This window comes from Lepidothrix coronata, unplaced genomic scaffold, assembly GCF_001604755.1.
Source record: "Lepidothrix coronata isolate B3197 unplaced genomic scaffold, Lepidothrix_coronata-1.0 Scaffold44, whole genome shotgun sequence".
Classification (NCBI taxonomy): domain Eukaryota; kingdom Metazoa; phylum Chordata; class Aves; order Passeriformes; family Pipridae; genus Lepidothrix; species Lepidothrix coronata.
Window position 1 is genome coordinate 3,550,810 of NW_016690224.1, and position 24,812 is coordinate 3,575,621.

Genomic DNA, 24,812 nt, shown 5'->3' on the forward strand with positions numbered 1-24,812 from the left:
CAGCCCATCATACTTCATGAATCTGTGCTTATCTTTAGGAAACTGGAGAAAGTTAAAAGCAAGAAATGCTGAGCTAACTCTGCTCACTCTGGAGTGAACTGTGGAGGCATAAACCTGAAGGGCTGTTTAAAGTGTCACATTAGAAACTGTATTTGCCTAAGCTGTTGTATGTTACCTCATAGTTCCATTCAGTACCGCATTATCTGTAGAACAAATATTAAGAGGCTGTTATTCAGACTCTGACATCATTTCAGAGGACAGACTCTGCAACACATCATCTCTCAATTAAAGCAAATCTTTCATTTACAGTTTTATTTTGCTAGTCCTACAGACTTAAAGATAACCCATGTACTTGCACAGTCACTGAACGGCTTGACCTTAATTCTACAAAATGGCCTCTCTAGAATTCTTATGTTCTGAGATACTCTATAAACAAGTTCCTATTTTTACAACTATAGAACATTTAAGATATTTGATAGCATGACACCTGTACTCACTGCACAAGCTGTGGCAGTATAAATTCTGTGAAGAACATATGAACACATTTTCCAGTTCAGACATGCTGACTTACTTCAACAGCTTGATTGTCTGCCCTCGGAAACAGGGCAGCCCTGTATCCAACATGAGTGTAACCAGTGAGACCACAGCATCCATGTAAGGCCTGGAGAAAAAGGGGACAAAAAGGTTACAGCACTCAAACTTCTGCAGCCTTAGCAGCTACAGCAGGCAGCTGAGGAGTTACACGAGCTGGATCACACCTTTTTCTGTAATTAAATCAACACAAATAATCCTCTTACATTTGCTGGTGAAGCTACACCATTGTTTGCAATCTGGCACCTTAATTAAATTTCACTCCTTTACTGCTGGACTACCAAATACTCAGAATGCTGCAAGATGAAATCTCAGGGATTATACAAAGCAGTGCTTTAGCAAACAACATTTCTTTGGTATCAAAAAGGTGAATCAGTGCACCAAAACAGTACAAAAGGCTGAAAGCAGCAACAGGAACGTATTATCTTTTAATTCCTAATTACTCTATGTAATTCATTGCTACATCAGCCCAGCTTCCCTTCTCCTTCCTGTCCTCCTACTCAGAACATTTATTATCTACCAAGCTATTACTCTACTACTTGGGGGACACATTTGCCTTGACACAAAACTTTGTCCAGACTGTTCCCCCTCAGGGAACCAAATTGATCTTGACTCCAAGCCAGCCCCTCTGGGGCTCCTAGCTGAAGAAACTTCAATTATGTGAGATAATAGCAATACTAGTTTAAACTCACGATAGAAAGAGCTTTTATTTATACTGTATTGAACAGTCCTCCTCCCACCCACACACAAAAGTACATGAAATCGTGTGAGGAAATGCGTGTAACATCACATTTTTGAATTGAATATATAAAATTTTCAAACATAAAGTAAGGACAGAAAAAAATGCCACAAAGATAAGCTTTAAAACAGTAGGATTATTACATTGTTTCAAAGTTTGCAAGATGTAAACAGGACAGTCCAACAGCCTCAGACCCCCAACAGATAAAGGTTTATTACTATTTATCTTCTCATCTGGTTTTGGGCATGCAAGCACTTCCACTTTTGAGCAGTTAACAACACCTTACCTGACTGCCAGATAGCCTCTGACACACATCTCCATAAACCATTTGAATGGAGTTGCCTCCATTTTTCCTCCCATTATCATCACCATCTCATCTGTCAGCTTAATGTCGGGCTCCCAGCCCAGGTTTCCACCAGGTGAGCTTTCAAACATGAATCCAAAATCTGCGCACAAAAGATAAACTGCCTCATAACTTTGTTGGTTAATTGTGTGCTGTTAAAGCTGACAGAAGAAAGGAGAGGTGGATTTCATGTATTAATACAAACATTTTAACTCCAACCAGAAAAAAGCTTTGGTGAAGTGTAGCCACACCAACAAAAGCATCATCACCATGACATTAGACTAGAGGTAAGAATGGTGGTATCAAATAATCTCCTTGATGAAATATCTGTGCAGTTCCAGAAAAGCAAAGATAAAGCAGAGGTTACAGCCTCACAAAATTATATAAATTTACTTGTGAGGTTTAATTCATATCCCCACAGTGATGAAAGGAACCCAAAGACACGTTTCTATAATTACACACATATATACACACACACATACGCGTGTATGCATGTGTTATGTATACATGTGTAATCCATACACATGTGTGTATATACTTTCCTGAAGCTGATTAAACTTTGCAAAGCTAAATTTAAACAGAAGCAGCCAACACAAATATACAACACTGAACAGGCAGGGAAATATCCACGTACATTTCCCAACTGCCAAATCAGTATATGGATTGATCTCCAAAGGGAAATGGCTTCTTGTCTTACTGTCTTTTATCAGCAACACTTAACAGCAGAAGGGAAGGGTAAAGACTGAAATTCAGATATGCATATGACTGACCAATATGAATGATGTGTCCCTTTTTGTCCAGCATGATGTTGCCATTGTGCCTGTCCTTAATCTGGAGCAGGAACAGGAGCAGACTGTAGGCAGCCATACTGCGGATGAAGTTGTAGCGAGCCTGTACAAACAACAGAGGGAATTTAATAACTCTCCATCAGGAGATGACACAGATGAATAAAGTTTTTAGTTTGAAGCAATGTTCACTGATATTCTCCATACATCTACAGCTGCAGTAACTTATTTAGCTAACTCACTCATAGCTAAAAACGGATTATCAGCATCCGAAACCAGACACAGCATTATGGCAGTCATTATCCAATTATCTGTCATTATTTCTTACAGCTAGAATGTTTCTCAGTTGAGATTTTGCTGTGCTTGCCAACTGATGTTTTACCTTCTGGAATGCAAGGGTAGACTCATCTCCATATTGCCTTGTAAAGTAATCATACATCCCAAAGTCTGTCTGCCTGCCCAGCTGGTCACGGGATGTGCAGTCGGGAATGCACTCAATAACACCACACTGGAGGGCAAGAGGAGAAACAGGTCTGTAAAGCACACTCCCAAAATGTATTTTGTTCATGGCTCCTGGCAGTCATACAGGTCCTCTGGGAAATGTGGGGAAGCCTATAGATCACTAAATACAGAATTTCTAGTTTATTCTAAAAAAAGTATGTCCACTATTTTAGGATTTTCATGCAACATAAGATGAGCTCTGTGACTTTCCACTGACTTGCACAATGTAGTCCCAAAAATCAAACAGCAAACATGAATAACCACAAGCAGCAAAATTTCAGAGCCAAAAGCTTTAGAAAAGCAGGAAGCAGGAAAGGAAAGGCTGTTTTTACTGCTGGTACTTCAAATATTTGGCATAAACGACATGGGCAGTACTTCCTTGCAATATGGAATTTTTATATGTGCTGGAAGAAGAAGTCTTTTTTAACTAGGATCTATTTTCTACAGCACTACAGTTAATTGCCCACTTACCCCAGGAGCTGTGGCCACCACTCTGTATGGAAACACAAAAAGATCCAGGCCTACCAGCTGAAAGATGTTCTTGAAGAGATCGATGATTTGCAAAGCCAACATGTCCTGTTATACAAGAGAAAAATGGCACAAGCATTACAGGGTTTATGGGTCATAAACGAGATTACAGAAATGCTCTGAAGAACTCTGAAGTGCACATTAAGCTGCCCCAGCAGGTCTGCAGATGTGTGCCTGTGCATGCACCGTGGCTCTGGGGGAAATCAAAAGGGGAGCTGATAAATGCTGTTTAGGTGGGCAGCAAACAACACTGATTATTTAACTGCCGACTTCAGAAGAACAAACTTTCCATCACCCTTTGATTAACTGTCTTGAAAGAATGGCCTTTATTACCAAACCATTATTTCTCCAGGGGTACAACACAGCTCTCTCCCTCGGTCCATAACTAGTGGTGATTCTCAAAGTTCCAAAGAAAAATACTTCTGTACTAAAATAATTTTCTTCTTGCACATTGTCACCTACAAATCTGTCTTCTGTGAGTGCCAACAGCCTTGTACCTGTCTGCAGTCATCGCCCACTTTAAAGATGGCTGCCTGCCAGCAGATCTTCTTGCTGTCCACCTTCTCTTCTGCGCTTTCGTCGATGGAATCAGAACGACAGCGCAGACCTGCAACGAGAGCACAACGCGAACCCCGGACATGGACTTGCATTAGTAACCTCCCATCAGGACAAGCCTTCTGCACTCAGACTCACAACATTTCACTGCAGGTGCATTACAGATATTTCTGCCTTGCAAGGTGAGTACCATAAGATAGTTCCCTTTGTCAACTGGAACATCTCAAACTAGTGTTCACAATACACCTGATAAATGCCTGCATCGCATCAAGCCAGTCAGCTGGAGCATCCCACAAGATGTATTATGAGAAAAAACTGCCAAAACGTGGTATTTATTACAGTTTAAAAACCAGGAAAAGGCCATCACTTTTTATTTTAGTCTGAAATAACTGTTAAACTTCAAGATCCCCATGTGGCTTGCTCCCTGGAAATTAAAAGAGAATTTAAATTTTCAGAATTTTCATCTCTCTATGATACAGTTCCATTTCTCAGCTGAACCACTGCAGATGAAGATCAACATGGAAATAATTTTACTGCAGCAGTACAGGTCAATAAAAGCAGGCAACGTTAAAGGAATTGCTGACTCTAATTAATGAAGAGTGTCAGTGATTAAGATGCAGTTACTAACCTTCTTTTTCAAGCTCACTGACTCCGCATCGTTTCACTTTAAATTTGGCCAGATAGGGCGCTTTTGCTGCACTAAATTGTAACAAAAACAAAGATGATGATGATGATGAGTATAAGCCAAACAAGAATTTATATAGAAAAAATACCTGAATATCATGAATTAACGTTATAAATTTATATATATATATATATTTATGTAAAAGAATTAACAAGAGCATGGTACCTCTGCATAGGAGTTCCTGATTTGTAATCAATGTCCAGAACAATGGCTTCAGGATTGCTGGGCAAGTAACAGCCTGCAAAGTGGAGCAGACAGCTGAGAACAAATCCACTGGCTGGTGAGACAGTGCAAGTTGAAGAGTAACTGATGTCAGTGTCTATAACTTCAGTGCATAGTTTTGAATTAAATGAAATGTTAGAGAAAAACTGGCCATTACAGTCTGTGAGCCACAAAGGACACAGGATCCTGTGCATTAATGAGTGATTGCCAGAAACTAATAAAATACAGTTTTGAGGTACTATTGCAGAATCTGTGCCACAGAAATGTACAGAGAGGACTTCTCTTACAACAGTCCCTCACAAGATGTGGCAGCATCTCCCAGTGCCCTGGGGAGTGCCCTCAGCCACCAACACTGCAAGACCTCTTACACAGAGATCAGGAAAAACTTTCATCAAACTCCATTTTAAAGAGAAGATTCAGACTGGGAAAATATATGTTCAAGATTTGAAAGGACTTTCAGATAGTGACATTTCACAGGAATGCGTGATGGGAGAAAGAGGAGAATGAAAGGAACTGGACATGCTTCATTCTTGAGACAGCAAAACTTCTCAAAAACGCCTCGTCTTCTTAAAAGAGGTGGTACAAAGAAAAAGTTTATTTATCCTTCCTCTTCAGACATACATTTCTACTTCTATCCATGATGTGCATTATCTAACTTGCTTTTGGGCACGTTTTGATGCACCATATAGAAATTACTGGATGGGTAAAAATATTTGATTTTTTTTCTACAGAGAAACAACCAAACTACAACAGAAGAACGGCCACCAGCACCAAAACTGAGAGCTGCCATTTGCAGGGATTTCAAGATTTGCTTGCAGAAAACACGGTTCTCATGTTGAAAGCAAAAGCCCACGATTTTATATGATTAAATCACTTCTTACCAGGCTGCACTTTCACCTCAGACAGAGCACTCAAACAAGCTTTTTTTCTTTCATCTCCTTTAGGGAAAGGCCTAGAAAGATGCATGATCTTTTATTTATCTGCATACTATATATTACTCTATGTACCAGCCTCAAATTTGTTCCAAACTTACACAAACTTCACTAAAAATGTTTCTTCCTCCCCCACTTCCAGAGAACTTACAGGCTCAATACCTGACCAGAACATTTTCGATCTTAACGAAGGTTACAGTCTTTGCTTTGTAGATTTAACATTGATCTGACACACAGGTTGTTGCCAAACCCAAACAGCATAACAGATGTGAGTGAAATACATGAAGGCTCTTCCTGACACAGATATTTGAGCATAATTATACCTTTGTAAGCACTGCTATAGTTAGGCCAACAAAACTCTCCCTTGTGGAACTTACTCCAGGATAAGGCAGCTGATAAGTATTAGTTATGCTCTAGTTTTAAGCAGTACAGCAGATTACTGAAGCAGCAACATAACACTTAAGATAATTAAATCATCACAGGTTATTTATTTCTTTCATCTGCAAAGCAAACAGCATCCTCTCTGTGTTGTCTTTACACTAGAGATGCACGAAAATAAGACTCATTCTAAGGCTGGGGTGCAAAATGCAATGCTTGCAAAGCACAGTTATCATCGGCTGCTCAAAGGTGACTTCATACTTAGAAACACTTGATTTAATTCTAAATATCAAGACATTCAGCTCCTAACCCCCTCCTTTAAACTCATCCCACTGGGTGAAAACTTCTGAACATGCATAGAGAAAGTACCAAATATTGGGTTGTTTCTGTCATGTCCTTTAACCTGATGCCCTTATCCTGGTGATTTGCAAAGCTTCATTTTAAGAGAGGTATTTTCTATGTTCCAGAAAATACATTTTATATGACTTTCAAATACTTTCATACACCAGAGAGTGTTTTAAAAATATGCAATGAAACACCCCACTTACAGACATGGAGCTCGTGTGCTGAGCTGCTGTCACCCACTGACAAGCTTTATCCAAGTTAAATTACGTATCTTATTGCAAAATTTACAGTCAAGAGTGGGAATTTCTCTAGGAGTGGGACTTTTGAGTTCTAAGATATCAACAGTCCAATGTTTATGACACCAAATCTTTCTCCATAACCACAATTTAGAAATGAAAGTAAAAGACTTGCATATACGAAAAGAACAATCATTTTGGTATTACACTGCACAATGAAATCTCTTTGAGAAAATGACAATTTCATGGAGTTGTAGCTGTTTCAGACAGACTGCTGGCCAAGGCATGAGCACTGAGATCACAGCAGATATGAATTATCCCTGAAAGTCAAGCTAAAACGAGCCTTTGCATCCTACTACAACTCTTAAGTTACATTTAAGACAAAAAATGGTCTTTATTATCATATAAATAATAATTCCTTTTTTTCCCCCCCCGAAAACACTACTTCAATACCTTTAAAAGCCTTAATTAGGAACTGGTAATGAACAGAACAGTGAGCCCCAAAAGAGCACAATTTCTGAAGTACAACACTTACTTGATAATGGCTGAAACATTGGTGATTTTATTGAAGAAATCAAATTCTCTCTGGTAGAACTCCTTGGCTGGGCCAGACAGTGAGCCAGTTATCTCCTCTACCAGCTGCTCCAGAAGCTCCCCAATGTCAGCTGCATGTGAGAAAATGGAGCATCTGTGTCAGAAGCTTATTTCTGAAAGCCAAATGTTACAGGTAATGGAAATAACCCCCTCTGGATAGTGTTCACAAACAGGCACTGATGCAAATGGCACTGTGTCTCCACTGACACACTCTGTCAGGCACTGATGCAGAATGGGCCCTACCTCTAGGAATGAAAAAAAACTTCCAGCTAAAACTTCCTGCCAAGAAAGAAGCCGGAAGGAGATTTAGTCTGAACTAAGACAAAGAAAGGAGTCAAGTCAGATTATATTTTCAAGCACTCACGATCTTTTTGATGTCCTTCTTCATCCATGTAGATATTAGTTTTCATGTTCCAGATGAACTGGTGAGCCAGGAGCTGGGATTTGGCAGCTGCCCACAGGATGTATTCTCTAACGTAACCCATCTGCAACCACATCCAGCTCAGTAAGGATCAGAGGTCAGCACAGCTCTAGCAGACTCAATATTGCTGCTTCTAACAGCTATTCTTCAAACCCAGAAAGTATTAAATGGATGGAAAAAAGACCTTTGCGCTCTCATTCAAGACCTTTGAAGAATGACAGTGTATTTTAAAGGTAAGGAACTGACCTAAACTGTTTTCAGCTTTATTACTGACCTATGTTGTCATTCTAACCAACCTCCTTTCCATCTTTTTGCCATTTTCCATCTGTTCTATTTGGATTTCAAACCTCTGAGCTTAGGGCATCTTCTAGTGTGTGTGCAAAGCACAGCACAAAGCCAAGGTAACAGAGACACTGCTCCTGCCTGGCATCACTACGTGCTCCTGTAATACCAGAAATCTCCACAGGGTCACATGGGCTGCACGGTTTGGTGGCAGGAACTGCATGTTCTGGCACAGTTCCAGCAAAATTCTAGAATGTAAGAACAAACTCAAAAGAAGCTGAAGTGTACAAGGGAATCCTATTCCTTCCAATAGCTGCATTCCCTTTCCTCTATTTTCAACTACTTTTGTGGTCTGTAAAGGTTTCTATGTTTGACTGACATTAACAGGCAGATGTCTGATGTTTGTGCTCTGCACTGCAGAGGATACTCACCTATGCAAAGTTCTCACAGAATAACTCTACACAGTCACCTACACTGTGGGCTGGGGACGCCTCCACCTCAAAATAATGCACTGAGCAGAGTTCACACATAATGAGCTCACATTAATGAACTTGGTTGTCAAGCTTTACTTCTGGTTTCTGTAAGATGAAGCTCAGGTCTGATTTTGTACACGTGATGGAGCACAAGACACCCCTAGATGTCTTGTCTGGTTTAACTCCACAGAGAAATTAATAAGGATAATGACTTAATTATGACTGGTTGTCTCACGCAGACCTTCAAAAGCTTTATTCAGGTAAGTCCTCATCTGGGCCTTCTCTTAATAAAATCTCTTTCCTGACAGATGAGCTACATAACCTCTGGTTTCTCAAGTTTACCTGTTCATAAAAGAGGTGTATCCAAAGCAAGCCAGCCTCTAGAGACAATAATTTTTCTTCTACGTATTAGATATAGGACAATAATTAGCAGCATTACTTTAAGCTTAATTTTTGTCTTATTTGCTGCTTTAAGTCTAAAAGCTGCCTTAAAAATCTGTTTTGTTCACATGCAGTTGTTTCATATTCTCACCTTGTCATACCGAAGTGCCTGCACGATCTGTGGAATGTAGAATAAAATGGCATCCTGAAAGAGAAGAGGTGGCAGGGTTTTATTGTTTTCTTTAAGTAGTTAGAAGGGAAGATGGGTCACATGCACAGAGAAAAGCTGCCTTCAGTTAGGTGATAAACAAACTACCACTGCCTCTTTATTTTAAACTAAATATATACCAACTCCTCAAACCAAGGTATTATTCTGTCCAGGTACTCCCCTCAAAAGTATCATTAATAATCATGTACTTCGCAGTCCTAATACAAGTCTGACAAGTGTTAAAAAACCAGCTTTCTGCTGCTTTAGAAAAAACACCTTCTCACTGAGAGAAGATTCAAAAGGAACAATCTGAGAAGGGCAGCCTGAGGAATTCAGCTCAGTGTGATTTATGACTAAAAAAGCTGCAAGTACATGAGTCAGTATCACGTGGGACAATCAACCTCAACTTCTCATCCCACTCTGTGCACACTCTGCAATGTGCTGTGCCCATCCAGCACACATCTCTCCCAGAATTAGAACGAAGCCTGTGGCCACAGTGACTCAGGCCATGAATTCCCTGCAGTGTTACGGCTTTCTTGGAACTCACCGGAGGAAACGACCGCAGGACTTTCACCCCATACTGAGCTGTCAGAGGATGAGGTGGGTACATGCTTGAAAAGTAGGAAAGGCCGGTTGGTGGATCTGTTGGTGCCCAGCACAGAACATGGCTGAGCTCAGGTGCATCAGCATCAATCGTGTGCCAGGTCACCAGGTACTGAAAAAGCAGGTCAGACATGTTAGGAGTTGAAAGCTCACTAATGCCTGGGTAGTGCACATCCCAAGGCAACCCACCATACACCTTCCTGTAACAGGGGAAGTGAAACATGGTACATTTTCCTTTACAAAACCACGGCTATTTTATCTAAAGCACCTCCTCCATGAAAACCTAACTGCTGGAATTGCCTCACCTCTCAGAACACCAGATGAAGTTAGTGAAGTCAGGTTACTAAAAGCATAATCTAGCTTGTGCTAGATCACTCTAGCATGGGGAGAAAGAAGACAGAATGAGCCTTTTTGAAAGAGTCAAAGAAGGTTCAGCTTTTCTGTCACCTGTTTTACAGGTGATGTAGAGAAGGCAGCTCTGACAAGACTGTCCTTCACATGACTCGAGTGCTTCACTGCAGATCAGCATGACAAGTCTTCTCCTGTGTTGAGTCAAGACTGTAACAGTATAAATATTCACAAGTACCTTTATTGCTTCGGGAACGTCACTGACAGCTCCCGGGTCCAACCGAACCAGCCGGGTCACTTCTGTTCCAATGGCTTCAGTGTTCTTAAATCTAAGTATAAGCAGGAATGCAAAAATATTATTTGAAACTTCTGATGGCCTCCTCTATTTATGAGAAGATGAGGACAACAAAAGGCAGAAAATTATATGCTTAATAAACAAATATCCAACTATGAAATAGTGCACATTGAGGGACCAATATGCTTTTGAAAGAGGATTCTGAAACAATGGGTCCTCATCCAGTGTTTTTGTATAAACTAGTAGTATTTCAGCCCACTTCACTACTGGATTCTTGGCTCAAATATTCTGTCTTGGATTCTACAAAAAAACAGTGGGCAGAACCCTACTTGGCAAAATCATCACTGTTGTAAGGGGGAAAGAATTTCCTTTCCCTTTCGAAGCCAACTATGCTAGTTCTCCTATAATACTTCTTAAAGTGAAAGCCAATATATAGCTAGAACACTGCATTCCAAGATACTTTTAGCACTGATTAAATGCTATGTTTGCTAATGGGCTGAATGCTATTAAAAACCAAACTTGATTTCTTCTGAACCAAACACTGTCTAAGTGTTGGCAAAGAGAGGGTGGTAGGAAAGGGAGTTGGACTTCATTAGTGACTGAGCCAAATGAGCCTGTTAAGTAATCTGGTTCTTTTCAGAGGTTTCAACCAGCTGTGACAATATGCAAGGGGCTGTAAACAGAAGCAAGTGCCATCAGTTCTTACTGTATATACTCACTCAACTTCTAAGGCAGAAGTAATTGCATCAGTTGGTTTCTTTTGAAATAACTCACCTGGTAGGCAGCTGTACAGCAAGATGAGGAGAAATGCTCCAAGCCAGATTTACATTATCCTTCCACTGCTTCTCACTAAGACTGATATATTTGGATCTCCAGTTTGCTACGCTGCTCTCTCCAGTTTGATCCAACTCCAGCTCAGGCGAAGACAGTGGATTGTACCATGTGATTAAGCGTTCAATCTCAGTGGCCTGAGGGAAACAGAAAAAAAAGTAAAAATGCGTTTTCTGGAAGAAGAAAAACACCCTCACTTTCATACTTTAGTTTATGTATCCTGAAACAATAACAGAGGCTTCGAAATCCACGCAGCTTCCCCATCCTTCTGATTCTCACCAGCAATGAGAGCAGTAACGTCCTTCGCTTCATGTAGTACTTGTGCAGCTGTGTACCCCTGTTTGTCTTCTTAGACATTCCTTGAGAAAAGGATAAAAAAGTTTTCAGTGGCTTTGTTCAGTACTTAAATGGTGCTTCCAAACTGTTCACACCTGGCAACATTAACACAGAAGAACTGAATAACCACAGGACACACCTGTAATTTAGATGCCAGTGACCGCAGAAAAGTCGGCACTGCAGCTACTCTCTGTACAGTTGTTCTCTCAATATACAGAGCACAAATAGCTACAGGGATATCAATTTAGCCAGTAGTGCATTCACTTTAGAAACATGACAGTCTACTAAAAGGAAAGGGCACGTAGTTTTACAACTGTACACAAACACAGCCCACAATCTAATGTCACTTTGCTGTCCCCAAAAAGCACTTGGGGCATGTTTCCACAAAGCAAGAAATTTCCTTACAGGATTTCAGTACATCTTGATCTCCAGTCTTATTTGTTCTGCACTACAGAATTGAATATTCTATCAAAAAACTCAGGTGATTTCAGAATTTTGCTACCAGTGAGACTTCTTCCAGCCCCTTTACCAGTTTGGCACTGGTAAATAAATACGCTGCCAGAAAAACATGAGCCTGATGTTAAAGGTAAACATTGACTTCAAGCAGCACCTGACTATAAACTGTGGTGTAAAATTGGCTGCAATGAGCTGGTTACAATAAAAAAGGATACCTGATTTTTTAGATATGGTTGACATGCCACTGGACAAAGGGTAAGTATTTATCCATCCTTGCGTAGCCTGTTGCCGAGATCCAACATTGATATCCAGGTTGCTCCTGGTGTCTTGATTATCTAAGAACAGAGCACAGATCTGATGTAGAATCTAATCAGAGAAACAAGAGGATTTTGAAACAGCACCCAGAGGAACTCACCAGGTGGCACAAGTTGGCTGGCAGTCAGATACTTCTTGTCTGAGAACATCGCTGTCCAAAACTTGATCAATATGCTGATGTCCTCACGAAGCCTCTTTTCCCCTTGTGTAGGGAACTTTGAAGGACAACTTGAAGAAATTACACAAATAATGGTGATGTTGAGTGGATTGGGGAAAAAAAAAAACAAAAATCCTCACAAACCTAATCAAGTAATTTTTTTTTTCTAACCATAATCTACAAGGATGAGACCACACATCATTACGTTTTATCCTCGTGGTTTTATTATGTCTGACTGAAGAGTACAAACTTCCAATTATAACTGAAAATTAAGGCAGCAGTCTGTCAGCATCCTGGATTCAGCTGAAAGTTAGTATTAGGACTGACTGACCTCCTCACATTCAGATATTCCTATCAATTAAATTATCTTCTGTTGTGCTGGTGTCAAATGTTGAAATCATCAGATTCAGTGTGGGCGTCTTTTCAAAACAGTGAAACTGTATTTCAGCTACACACAGTGTAACAGCAATTCTTTAAATCTTATAAATCTGGATACTTATAAATCTTATAAATCTAGTTTTGAGCATCGAATAAACTCCAAAATAAAGGAAAAAAAAACAAACCAGAAACATTCCTGAAAATACTGCTTTTTAAACCTCACATAAAACCTGAAGCTAATATCTAAGCCTCTTTAAGGTAGTTTATGGACTATAAAAAAGCACGAGAAAAGTTTCTGTTAAAATGAGTGAAAAAGGAAAGGAAGAAGTTAAGTCACTAGAAGAGAAAGAAAGCTGCTGCTTTGAGGTACTGCTGAAGGAAAAACACAAACAGATTTTCAGTGAGTAGTTGCAAATAAAAAGGTACCTGAAATAATCAAAGGCAGTTGAATAAATCTTTTCCCTCAAAACGTTTCGAATAGTTGCATTTGGAACCACATCAGCATGGAGCAAAGACAAACCCAGAGTCAGCAACCTAAAAGGCAAAACAGAGAATGAGAATTGTGGCACTCCCAAAATGGTGACCAATGCAACACCATGCCAACCATGGCTACAGCTGTAACTGTAGCCTGGGAGGTGTCTGTTTCAGAGCTCTTGGCAAACTGTTCACGTTATCATCAGTCTGTTCCTGAAGCTGTGACTACTCAACCATAGAAAATGAAAGCCATCAAGTCATAGAAAGTGAAAATAACTGATGGAGCAAAATCATCTACAACTGATACATTGACTAGATCCATGAGGTGGGCAATTTACTTTACAAAATTATCTCATGAAGTTTCCTCAGCCACCAAAAAATTACTTTCAAGCTAAAGTTAGCTAATTTTGCTTTGGAAACAGAGCTTAGACTCTGCAGCCCTGCAGGCTTTTGAAGCAATTTTCATCACTTGAAGCCAAGGATATGTAGTATATTTAGTATTTAGTTCTTTTCTCCCACCTCCCTGTAACCTTATTTCTAACTTTATTTCTTCTCCCTATAATGTTATTTCGGTGATTCCACCAAGGCAAACCCCCAAACCACTCACTTAAACCGGGGTCCGATGGCTGCCACGTGCCGATTCAAACTGCCCTTGGCCCCTCCGATGTTCAGGGACAGCGAGCGCTGGAGGAGGCTGGAGAAGATCTCGATTTGGTCAGAACTGCAGTATTTGGCTATTTCAAACCTCTGCACCAAAAACTGAGAAAGAGAGACAGACATACCATGCCTCCTCTGACCTTTTTTCACTTCAAACCCCACCCCCAGTCTTTTCTGTTTCAAACACCTTTCTCCCCCTCAGTTACTGTGCTCATCTCCACATGTCTTCTGCCTCTGAGGCAGCACTACCACCATGACTCCAGTCCTTTCCCGAATCATGAGAGCACGGAGTGCAGAGCAGCTGTAACAGTGTCACTGCAGCACTGCCACAGGTGGGACACTGCAGAAGGTATACACACCTCTATCCAGATGTAATGTGGGGTCACCTCTGGCGGGCAGGGCCTTGGCTGGCTCTCCTCCGAGGCTGCCAATGGATCTGCTTCTTTCTGCTCTGCTGAAAACAGGCCAACTTTCTGCTCCACTGTCATTTGCCAGGCTCCTGCCATTTCCCGCATGAACTGCAAAAAGGAAGGGAACAGTGTTTCTTGTTTCAAGAGCATCTTCTTATATGGAAAGTACAACCTTTCTCCATAGCACACACAGGGATCTACCACATCAATTAAAATTCACTGCAGTGTTAACAGAGGGGCAGAGACAGGTCTGTACATCCCACCCGAAATAAACGTTTCCTTCACATCCTAAATTACAAAAGAGAGGCTCCCCCAGAATTTCAGCTTGTAACAGGAAGACTGAGGGCACTGTATTTAGCTAAGGAGACTGAACTGTCAGAGCAGCCAGTGCTGTTCAGCTCCACTAAAGGTTGTTGCCTCCAACACCAGGTCAGCAGAGACAAGCTCAAGCCAGGTTCCCACGTACTGTAGGACACAGTCTGGCCCATGAGCACACACAGCTGATGAAGTGTCCAACATACAGATGGCACATAATTCAGTTTTGCTGATCCTGTTCTTGGGAGCATCCTCTGGTAGTAGGGAGACCCAGCAACCAAGGCTGCTTATCTGTTCTACTAAATAAGACACAAGGACATTTCCCAGAAGCCCAAGAGAAAAAATGAAACTGATGCTTAAGAAGTTAAGCACTGAAATGTGTGTGTAAACTCACCTAAGTAAATTCAGATGGATGATTATCTCCAGCAAGTGAAACACTTAGCAATCACTAGGCAAAGCAATTACCAGAGGCTGCTCTCTCAGCTCTGTGGGGACTGTCACTACACCACGCTGAGTTCCTTCATTACTGTTACACTAATCCCCCTCTCCCAAGATACAACTGGTCTGGCCTGTTACAGGATTAGGACACGTGCAAGCCTCTTTTTTTATGCAAGGGTGCAATGTCAGATACTGGACATTCTGATTAATGAGCAGGGACTTTGATTTCTCTTTGATTTAAAACACCATTCTATAGGTGGTGATAGCCTAGACCCGACCCATGAACAGCTTGGGCATCTCATCTGCAAAGTAAGTTCTACAGCTGAGATCCTAACAGGTTTCTTCTGCTGTACCATTCATGCTGCTGAGAAAGATCTGTTTCCCACAGTCCACTTCATGAGGGTGCTCAGGCTTCCAACAATACATGAACAGAGACTTCCTGGCAGGCTAAAGTGATTAACAATGCATTCATTTATCATCCTTACTTGACACAGATTCACAGTATCTGTGAATCTCTCGAAATTTCCTCTCTTCCCCCTTGCAGGGGCAGAGAAAGAGTTGTTAAAATTGCTTCCTACCGGCACTTCTATCCCATTCTTGGCAGCAAGCAGCCACTCCCAGCAAGCAATTGCTGTTTCCATGCCATGTTCATTGAACATTCGCAGGGGTCCCCAACACAGATGATGAAGGAGCTGGGGATCACAGTCTGAAAACAAACATTCACTCAGATTTATCCAACAGAATAACTGCTTTTCACATCAGCATGAAACTGGCCTGCACAGTATGAAATAATCAGTTCCTAATAAATAGCTTCTAGTTTAAGAAGGCTTTTCCCCATTATAAGCCTAACTGAAAAAAACTCAAAACACAGTTTTGCTTCAAGTTGATGTGTACTGGGTTGGTGTATGGATAGTTTCTGTAGTTTATTACTCTTGGCATTCACTGCCAGAAAGCAGAACTCCATTTGGTTTTCATTACCTTTGCTGCTTATTAGCAGTGCAGTCAACTTAAACATGGCCTGGGTGTAGCTTTCAGTATTGCCTGATTCAAGAGCAACATTCAGGTCTTTGACCATCAGTTTATTCAGGTCAGATGTTTGTCCTGTAGCATTTGAGAACTGAATCATTCCGGAAACCTGTAAAATATAATGGGTTTTTCAACAGAGAACAGTATTTTTAGGAATCTCGTTAGGTATTGGTCATGTGCTGATTTGGGAGCTCCACACACAGAGGCATCTTTTGTTATGACTTTACTAAATCTTTAGCTTTATCTGCAATCTGATCTTTAACTTTATGTAATCTTTAGCTTTATCTGCAAGACCAACGGTAAAATGATCTGTTTAATAACCTAGGAAAATTATACTCTTTATCTTAGAGGGATTTAGAGACTGTGCTTCATATAACATAGATCCATACACTAGTGTAAGTTGGAAGGGAATCACCCCTGAAAAGCCATGCCAGAGCCTGGGGACACCCCACATTCACAAGAAATCCTTCCTTACCTCTCCGGCGTAGCGGTTGCGCAAGTTAAGAGAAGCCATGAAGTTGGAGTAGTCCCTCTTCACACAAGTTGGTCTCTCAGTGAGCTGGGTTGCCTGTGACCAGACCACATGAAGGTGTTTATACTGTTCATATAGAACCATTGGTCTCTTTATCTTTTTATCTCTTCACATATGTTTTAAGTTTACTTTTCCTTATGCTTGTAATAGGAGTAGTATCAGGACTGTGAGGTACAACAGGACCAGGACTGATAAAAATTCAGTAAGGAACATGTGCATTTACTCCATGGACACAGAATCACAGAATATCCTGAGCTGGAAGGGACCCACAAGGATCATCGAATCAACCCTGGCCCTGCACAGGACCACACCAAGAGTCACACCATGTGCCTGAGAGGGTTGTCCAAACACTTCTTGAGCTCTGTCAGGCTTGGTGCTGTGACCTCTGCTGTGACTGGGACCTCTCCAGATTGCCAAGACCTTTCAAAAATCATTGAGAGAGGCCTCGTGATGACATCATCCAGCTCCATGAATCCCACCAGGACCCCCAGACTTAGAGGGATCCAGCTGGATCAGCAGATAAGCACTAGCTTGGGGTCAGCTGGGAGTTTATCATTCTCACAGCCATGATTCTCCAGTTCAGGGCACTGGGACCCCCTTAGCCCATCATCAGTGTTGAAGACAGAGGCAAAGAAAGCATTAAAACATCTCTGCCCTGTCCATGTTTGCTTGTCTGTGGTTGCTTCATGGTCACTGTGGCCACCCCTTCACTCATGAGACCCTCTCTGTGAACAAGCAACAAATCAAGGAGGGCATCTTCCTTTGTCATCTCCCTTAGTACCTGCACCATGAAGTTATCATCCAGGTGTTTTTAGGGATCTGGTCCTGTTTGTGCCACCTGTGTTAACATCCAGCAAGTCCAAGTTTGGAATACATAGATATTTGGATATACTTTTGAAAGACCAAAACCAAGGCATATAAAGGGTAGAAGCTCTGGGACTGCTGGTCCCTTCTCATGAATAGATAAGGAATAAGACAGAGGAGGAGATGTGATCTTGGTCCTGCCCTCTCCATGCAACAGTATGCTGCACTGACAGTAATAGAGAATATTTTGTTCCTGTCTTTAAACATGCACTAGTAATCCACATTTATCCAGAAGCATGAGATCATGGACAGAAAATCTAGTCTTTTACAGAACAACATGATTGGCAGATTCCTGGATTTGAGATGGAAAGAAATAACATATCTGTCCAAGTAACATCCAACTGCTGTGACAAAGGTGATTTAGAAGATCTGTGTTATGTGGCCATACTGAGGGTTATAAGGTTGGCACAACAGATCTACAGGTACACAAATGAACAACACTCACCCCCAGAGTGGTGTTCTGCCTGTTGTAGCCTGCAAAGTGCAACACACTTTCTGTAGCCATAGCCAGTCCTGTGTGCTGGGACAACCCCGATACCCAGTTCTGATGTTTGTTTAGGTACTCCTGGGAAAAAAAAATAAAAATCAAAAATACTTAACTACTTTCAAAACAAGGCAGCTCATAAACAAGTGTTGCATCACTGCAAACTATGGGAAACTTAATTCCACACATATGTGACAACAAAGTGTCTCCACTCATCCCTTTCAGGTTCTCCTGGCAATAAGAAACTCTGACTGTCCTCCTAAATAGACAAAGAGTAAGACTCCTTCTGTATTCTAAAAGAATAAAGCTATCAAGGCAGATGCTTGAAGGCTGAGATCTTCTCTTAAAAGAATCACTTCTGAAAAAAAGAACCTGGCAAAAGGAAGTGCTTTGGACTACAGGGAAGGAGGAAATATAATTAGGTGTCCTTTCAAATAAGGATAGAATCCCTTGAGGCATTTTTTTTTAGTGAAGGAGATATAAACTTCAGGTAGATTTGAAGTGTCCAAGATCTTGAGATCCCAGGAATTCTGTTATCAGCCCTAAGTTCAGCACCTCTAGACAAAACACTAGTCTAACCTGGACTACACAGTTTCTTCAACTGTTTACAAACCTATTTTCCAAGACACTTATGTTTGGACTACCTCAAAAGTCACATCAAATCAAAACTTCTACTTATCTTCTGCCAGTGCTATGAAGGAAATCTTAGAGCAACAGAATATTTTAAATTATGCTTGGATAGCCTAAAAAATAAAAAGCACCACCTAATTCTAATTTTGAAGATCTGCAAAAATCGAATTTTCACAGAAGCTTTCACAGGCTCATTACCTGCAGATGGGATTTAGTAACAGAGGGAGCCCATTTCATTGCTTCCTGCAGGATCATCCCACAGCGTGCAGCAAAGTCCTTGACTATACTCTGGAATTAAAAAGCATCAATGGAATCAATACAATACAGGACATTCAAGAGGCACTGGTTTTAATGGTGTAATAAGCAATATAAGGAGCACGACAGGTTGCAGCAACATGACACAGCTAAAATTTTCTGTAACAGCTCAATGGACCCTTGATAAGCAAAGAACTGTCACACTTCAAGTCAAATAAATAAGATTAAGAAAAACATAAATACCTAGTGCAGTAAAAAAATCTTATCTAGGGAAGTATTTTTTAAAAATGACCATTCAGAGTAGCTCACTAATTTATCTCCAAGACACGAAAAACCCCACGAGGCATTATTTTGTTCTTTGATAATCAAGGGGCCACCTACCTCTCTGGCCTCATGTGTGTCAGGGACTGTGATTCTGTATGGAGCATCAGGAATGTCATAGTATGGTTGGTCCTTGTGAATGTCCTAAAGAGAAACAATTATCAACTCTCAGTAAGACAAAATTCATTATCACTTGACTTGAACACTACAGGCAGCAAACAAGAAGCCTGATTACCAAACCTTTTTTGCTAATATTTGCTCTCAAAGTAATTCTGAACAGCTCTAAAAGAAACTGTTTGTATTCCAGTTTGGTTTTTAGTATAAAGAATTTTAAAAATCCAAAGCTCTCTCCTCAACATTTGCTACAAAAATAAAACTCTATAAAGCATTTCCATCTTCAGAAATACTAGATATAATAGATTGAAGGAATATGGATACACATACATGGACTGGAGAGAATACAGTCTGAAAGCAATAATTAGTAAAAAAACCAAAACCCAGAAAGCAGAAAAACACTATGGAATTTTTATTTCAAATGAGACATTTCAACAATTATAAACCATATTCGACAACAACTTTTTAGCACTAGTTTTGCTACCTACAAAATAGTGTTGCAAAGGCACTTCTTACCCTACAGAATTTAAAATTAAGATTTTATCAGTCTTAGTGGTAAAAGGAAAACCAAATTAAGAACCCAAGTAAGTATAAAATAAATGCAAAACAAAGCAAAAAAAATCAGTTCTATTAAAGAAAAAGGACTTACTGCACTAAGAGACAGTGACAATGTCTGCAGAATATCCAGCATAGTCTTCAGCACAGTTCCACTCCACAGCAAGTGAGGAAATCTAGAGCAAGGCAGAATTCAGAAACACAATAACCATGGAGAGCTGAGGAAGGAAATTATTTTATCAAGAAATGGAGCTGCTCAAAGAGGCAGCTTCATCCATCACTAGGTCAATTCATACTCAACAGAAGCCACAAAGCTGCCACAGCTCCCAGCAGCCTGGCTTAATCCTGAGCCAAAAGCTGAGCAGAGCTACTTCACAGGAGTTGAGATTGAGTTGATATCATGGGCACCCACGGGAATACTAATCAGGCACACGTTCTAAGCAGGGGTTTCAGAGTTCAGGCTAAAAATACTGTTGAATAATATTTTTCAAGGAGATGTTTCAGCAGAAGTACCAGCCAAGAAACCCATGTGACTGTGGTCAGATGTAAGTAATCACTAAGCAGCCATTGTGAAAAGAGAACAGGAAAATTAAATCTACACCTACTTGTCTACCAGTCCAGATAAGTATTTGTCTGCAACTCTCCTGATCCTCTTGTGAATGTGGTTAAAATTCACCAGCAAGAACTGAGCATGTCTCTCCAGCTCTTCTTCATTCTCCTTAGTTTTAGGCTAAAAAACATGCCAAAGAGAAGTATGAAGCTCTTCAGGGAAAAGAAAAACACACTTTCATAAACTGAAATGGGGACATTTATACAAATTCAGAATTGTAGTTTCCATGTAACCTACTTTATCAGCCATCATTGACAGGAAAGCTTCAAACACCTTATCAGCAACAGCTATCACACACTGCATCATGCCTGAGGAATTGAGAGAAGTGACAGGTTTGATTGTCAAAATTACATTTGTTTTATAAAGCATGCTTAACAGTTAAAAAGTGCTTATATTTACTCAGCCAACACTGAACCTGTTTCAAAACAAAACCAGTGTTCTCGGCAAGGATAACACAACAGCAATTTACTCAACGTGATTCATTTTGTTATACAGCTGCTTGATTTGTTTGTGTCTTTACAGGCCTGGACATAAATTCCTTGTATCTTAAGTTGCAAGAAAACCTCGACAGGTAAATCTTACCAGATTTGTCTTTTTGAATTGCTTTATCTTCAAAGTAGCAAAACATGACTTGGAAGCGATCTTGGTCAGTTGAACGCAACACCCTGGGGAAGGAAGAGTTTGGTGAGTTGAGGTGTTTTGGGGTTTGTTTGGTTTATGTTTTGTTTGCTTTAGGGGTTTTTCCTTGGTTTGTTTTAGGGTTTTTTTGCTTTTTCCTTTTCTCTTCAACATTTTTAATACAGATCTATGCTTTAGTGCTACACCTCACAGCTACAGTCATTGTTCATTTCATGATAATTTTCAGTCTCTAGCAAGGGTGATATTCCTATTTGTTTCTACGTTTGACTAACAGGGCTCAGATCATACACCACCACTTTCCTTTCTGCTAGACCTCCAGCTCAGCTTTCAGCTATGCATTCCTTTGAGCAGCAGTAAGAAACAGACTTTTAAAGGAAAAAACCAAAAAGTTTGTGAATTCAGTATGTTTGATCAGTCCACCTAACACACACTACTGAGGGGGAAAAAGGACACAACACAAAAGGTTTCTCAGCTCCTACATTACATTAATCTCCTAGAACAGGCACTGTCCTTCAGGGGTGCAGCACAAGACTGTGCAGAGGATACATCATACTCAGAGAACCCTTTGTCCATCTCCTATTAGCTCTTATATAGAGGAGATCCCATTTTTTCAGGCCTTACTGTATTATTCCATTTAGCAATTTTGCACGGATGAATTCCCAGGCTCAGAATCTTCAGTAGAGCTAATGTGGCTCAAAATACTGAGTGTCTGGCAATTCTGACTTGAATATACACAGCTTTATTTTTTTTTTTTAATCCATCAGTGAAAAGAAGTCTGTCTGTATATTTACCTCATGTACTCCAGGCGGTAAACGGAAAGGAGATAGGTGGACATGGCAAAGTCCAGCTTATTGATCAACGCTGACACCTCTGGAGGAGGATCCAAGAGATTTATTATGGTGCTCCGTAATTCATTTAACTCAGCCTAGAGGTGAACACATGAAGTTATCTGCAGTGGGAGCACAGTATTCGTTTGTGTTCTCAAGCACATGCATTCAGCTACTGCTCTGTTCACTTTTTAACCTTTGCACACAGTATGTAAGAAGCTTCTCTCTGCAGATTCAGAACAAGCTGCCCTGACTCAGTGAGTCACAATTCTTCAAATACACAACAGAATTAAATACTGAAGTCAAGCTCCTTGCAGAAATAACTGCTGGTTTCCAGGCAGTTACACCAGTGAAGAAATACAATTCCTAAATGCATGTAAGTTTGACCAACACCAACACTGTCCAGCCTCTGAAACTTCAGGGATCTGTTGTGCCATTCTTTGGTGTCACAGAATTAAGTAACCAGGTGCAATGCAGATTTCTGTATTATTTGGGAGCCAAGGACATTTCATAAACTGCAACTCTTAATCCACTTTACACTGCTACCAAAAACAGCCCTTGGGCAAAATCTATCGTGCAAGCACCAGGGAGAGAGAAGAATATGAGTATCAAACCAGAGCTCACATTATTTCTTTGAAAGACCGAATGTGTTGTTTCCTTTTAAACTTTGTAGTTTTTTTTCTTAAACAGTGCAAGTTTTGTCTGATACAAAATGGACAAAAAAGCAATAAAAGGCTTCCATCTCCATAAAGTCTTGGTTTCTACATATAATCAAGATGGTGTAGCTACCACCCTAAACACTTGTATTAACCCCAAACCACTTATGTACTCTGCTGTCAGAGAGTGGAGTAAAAAAGCTGCTTTTCACTAAGAGGAGGCAGGTTGAAGGGGTTTTGTGCTATTTCAGTATATCACAGGCACCATGTCATTTAACACTGGCAGACATTATGGAAGGAGGTAATAGAAGTAATCAATTCCTACAGAGGTCACAGTGTCATTCTTCATGGCAGAGTTGTACTGAAGGACAGACCGAAGTGGTTCTTTGCTGGGAAATGTGAGCAATGGGGACTTGGTGGCAATTTCACAGACACCTTCATACCACTCTTCTGGCCAAAGACCTGGAACAGAGGTATAAAGAGGAAGGTGGGGTGAGGGAGAAAAAAACAAAAGAGTTTCACAAAGTTACCCACATTACCAAGCTTGGCACTACTTCCTAGGGCCAATGTGCCATGCACTTGAGCATGAACAGTCAACACATGTGATCCATGTTTCAAACTTAATAAGCATGTTTAGGTAACTCCAAGTGAAGTTTCTCCCTGGATAAAAAGTTTCTACTCCAATACACTGTACCCCATGTGTCTGATCTTCCATTTCAGGAACTTAGCTATCAAAACTCATACATAACTAAGGTTATTAACTTAGCAATAAAACTAAGTCTAAGTTGTACCATGCTAAATCTCATGGCAAACCAGCAAGGATGTAAAGAAATCCTACCAGAGAACTGTCACAGAAGCTGTTTGCCTTGTACTGTCCTTATGCCTGTGGTTTTTCTTCCATCTACTCTGAATGGTTTGCATACAGTTGTATTTACATTCATCAGGAGTTTAAATGTGAGCAGCAACGTTGTTCTCTTAAAAATGACAGTACCTGATCCTTCCACAGCAAATCCCATCAGCACTGAATACAGCCAGAAGTCACGGAACAGCTTCTGCAACCTGGGCTTGGCCTCCTTGATGGGTGGCAAGCGTCTAGTGAGCTACCAAAGAAATAAAAGTTAACATCAGAGAATGGTGGGAGATCCAATAACTTCATTCCACGCTAAGGAATCAATTCACGTACCTTCTTTACTATGATTTACAAAGGTAACATTCTTTGTCACCTTTGTGAAAACTAGTATTATATAGCTATTGTTATGTTGAAGAAAATAAGTTCTTGTTGGAGGTCTGAAAGGGCAACTTTTGAGATGCCTGAAGTAAGAATTTCCTTTGTTTTACACAGGAATAACACCATGCTGATACAGTAACCTCTGCAGAGAATACATAATATTAGTATACTATCAACTGCAGGGAGGAAGAGACCACATGGTCCTTTAAACTGTGCTGAAGACAATGCCATGCAGCTTTGCTTCAGTGTAAAGGAACTCCAAACCAAATAAATATTCGTCAAACACACTTCTGGTTGCTATTGTTTGTGAGCCTTGTGGAAATACATTGAGGCACCAATTGGGGATCTTTCATTGTTTGCACCCACGCACAGAATGACATCAGTTCTGAAGAATTTACTATCTAAACAAGCAAGGAAAAGAGCATTATTTTCAACACATTTTTTAAAAATTCTCCAGTGCTTTTTGCACAAACAGCTGCTACCATCAGAGGAGCAGTTTATCCTCCCAGTCAATATGATATGCAGCTTTAGATAAATTTATATAACAAAGATCAGAGTGTGTTATCCTAAAAAGAGTTAGAGGCACAGGCAAGTGTACAAAAAGTGAAAGAAATTGTCCATTAAACTGCAAGCTTCATTCAATATGATTGTATATTATTACTCTAAACTTTATTATGAAAATGTTACATTCTAACCTAGCTTGAAGAAATATTCTCTAACTACAATAATTCCCTCGAGGGATGTAATCCAGCAGTATTTCTCTGAAATCTCACAATAAAGCCAAATATGGATGTATTTATAAATCATGAGGGAGACTGTTCATTTAAAAAGCATGAAAAAATTCCTCTATTACAGTAAA

At 40.3% G+C, this 24,812-nt stretch overlaps 1 protein-coding gene across 2 annotated transcripts in view; it reads right to left on the reverse strand.

The window, feature by feature from the left end:
* Positions 1-24,812, reverse strand: part of PI4KA (phosphatidylinositol 4-kinase alpha) — a 58,968-nt gene that overhangs the window by 1,997 nt on the left and 32,159 nt on the right. For both annotated transcript variants that reach the window (XM_017814219.1, XM_017814220.1), the window contains exons 20-53: positions 23,717-23,825; positions 23,051-23,187; positions 22,034-22,167; positions 21,186-21,268; positions 20,841-20,911; positions 20,599-20,723; positions 20,088-20,169; positions 19,385-19,468; positions 18,947-19,036; positions 18,080-18,199; positions 16,714-16,806; positions 16,191-16,347; positions 15,791-15,918; positions 14,409-14,567; positions 14,000-14,151; positions 13,345-13,452; positions 12,484-12,611; positions 12,284-12,403; positions 11,556-11,635; positions 11,220-11,413; positions 10,389-10,479; positions 9,747-9,914; positions 9,143-9,196; positions 7,799-7,919; positions 7,376-7,505; positions 5,831-5,901; positions 4,893-4,965; positions 4,671-4,741; positions 3,985-4,094; positions 3,431-3,535; positions 2,841-2,966; positions 2,444-2,564; positions 1,617-1,776; positions 572-661 (exon numbers count right to left, since the gene is read on the reverse strand). In XM_017814219.1, coding sequence (XP_017669708.1) covers positions 572-661; positions 1,617-1,776; positions 2,444-2,564; positions 2,841-2,966; positions 3,431-3,535; positions 3,985-4,094; positions 4,671-4,741; positions 4,893-4,965; positions 5,831-5,901; positions 7,376-7,505; positions 7,799-7,919; positions 9,143-9,196; positions 9,747-9,914; positions 10,389-10,479; positions 11,220-11,413; positions 11,556-11,635; positions 12,284-12,403; positions 12,484-12,611; positions 13,345-13,452; positions 14,000-14,151; positions 14,409-14,567; positions 15,791-15,918; positions 16,191-16,347; positions 16,714-16,806; positions 18,080-18,199; positions 18,947-19,036; positions 19,385-19,468; positions 20,088-20,169; positions 20,599-20,723; positions 20,841-20,911; positions 21,186-21,268; positions 22,034-22,167; positions 23,051-23,187; positions 23,717-23,825 — 3,845 coding nt within the window. The remainder of the gene's footprint in view (positions 1-571; positions 662-1,616; positions 1,777-2,443; positions 2,565-2,840; positions 2,967-3,430; positions 3,536-3,984; positions 4,095-4,670; positions 4,742-4,892; positions 4,966-5,830; positions 5,902-7,375; positions 7,506-7,798; positions 7,920-9,142; positions 9,197-9,746; positions 9,915-10,388; positions 10,480-11,219; positions 11,414-11,555; positions 11,636-12,283; positions 12,404-12,483; positions 12,612-13,344; positions 13,453-13,999; positions 14,152-14,408; positions 14,568-15,790; positions 15,919-16,190; positions 16,348-16,713; positions 16,807-18,079; positions 18,200-18,946; positions 19,037-19,384; positions 19,469-20,087; positions 20,170-20,598; positions 20,724-20,840; positions 20,912-21,185; positions 21,269-22,033; positions 22,168-23,050; positions 23,188-23,716; positions 23,826-24,812) is intronic.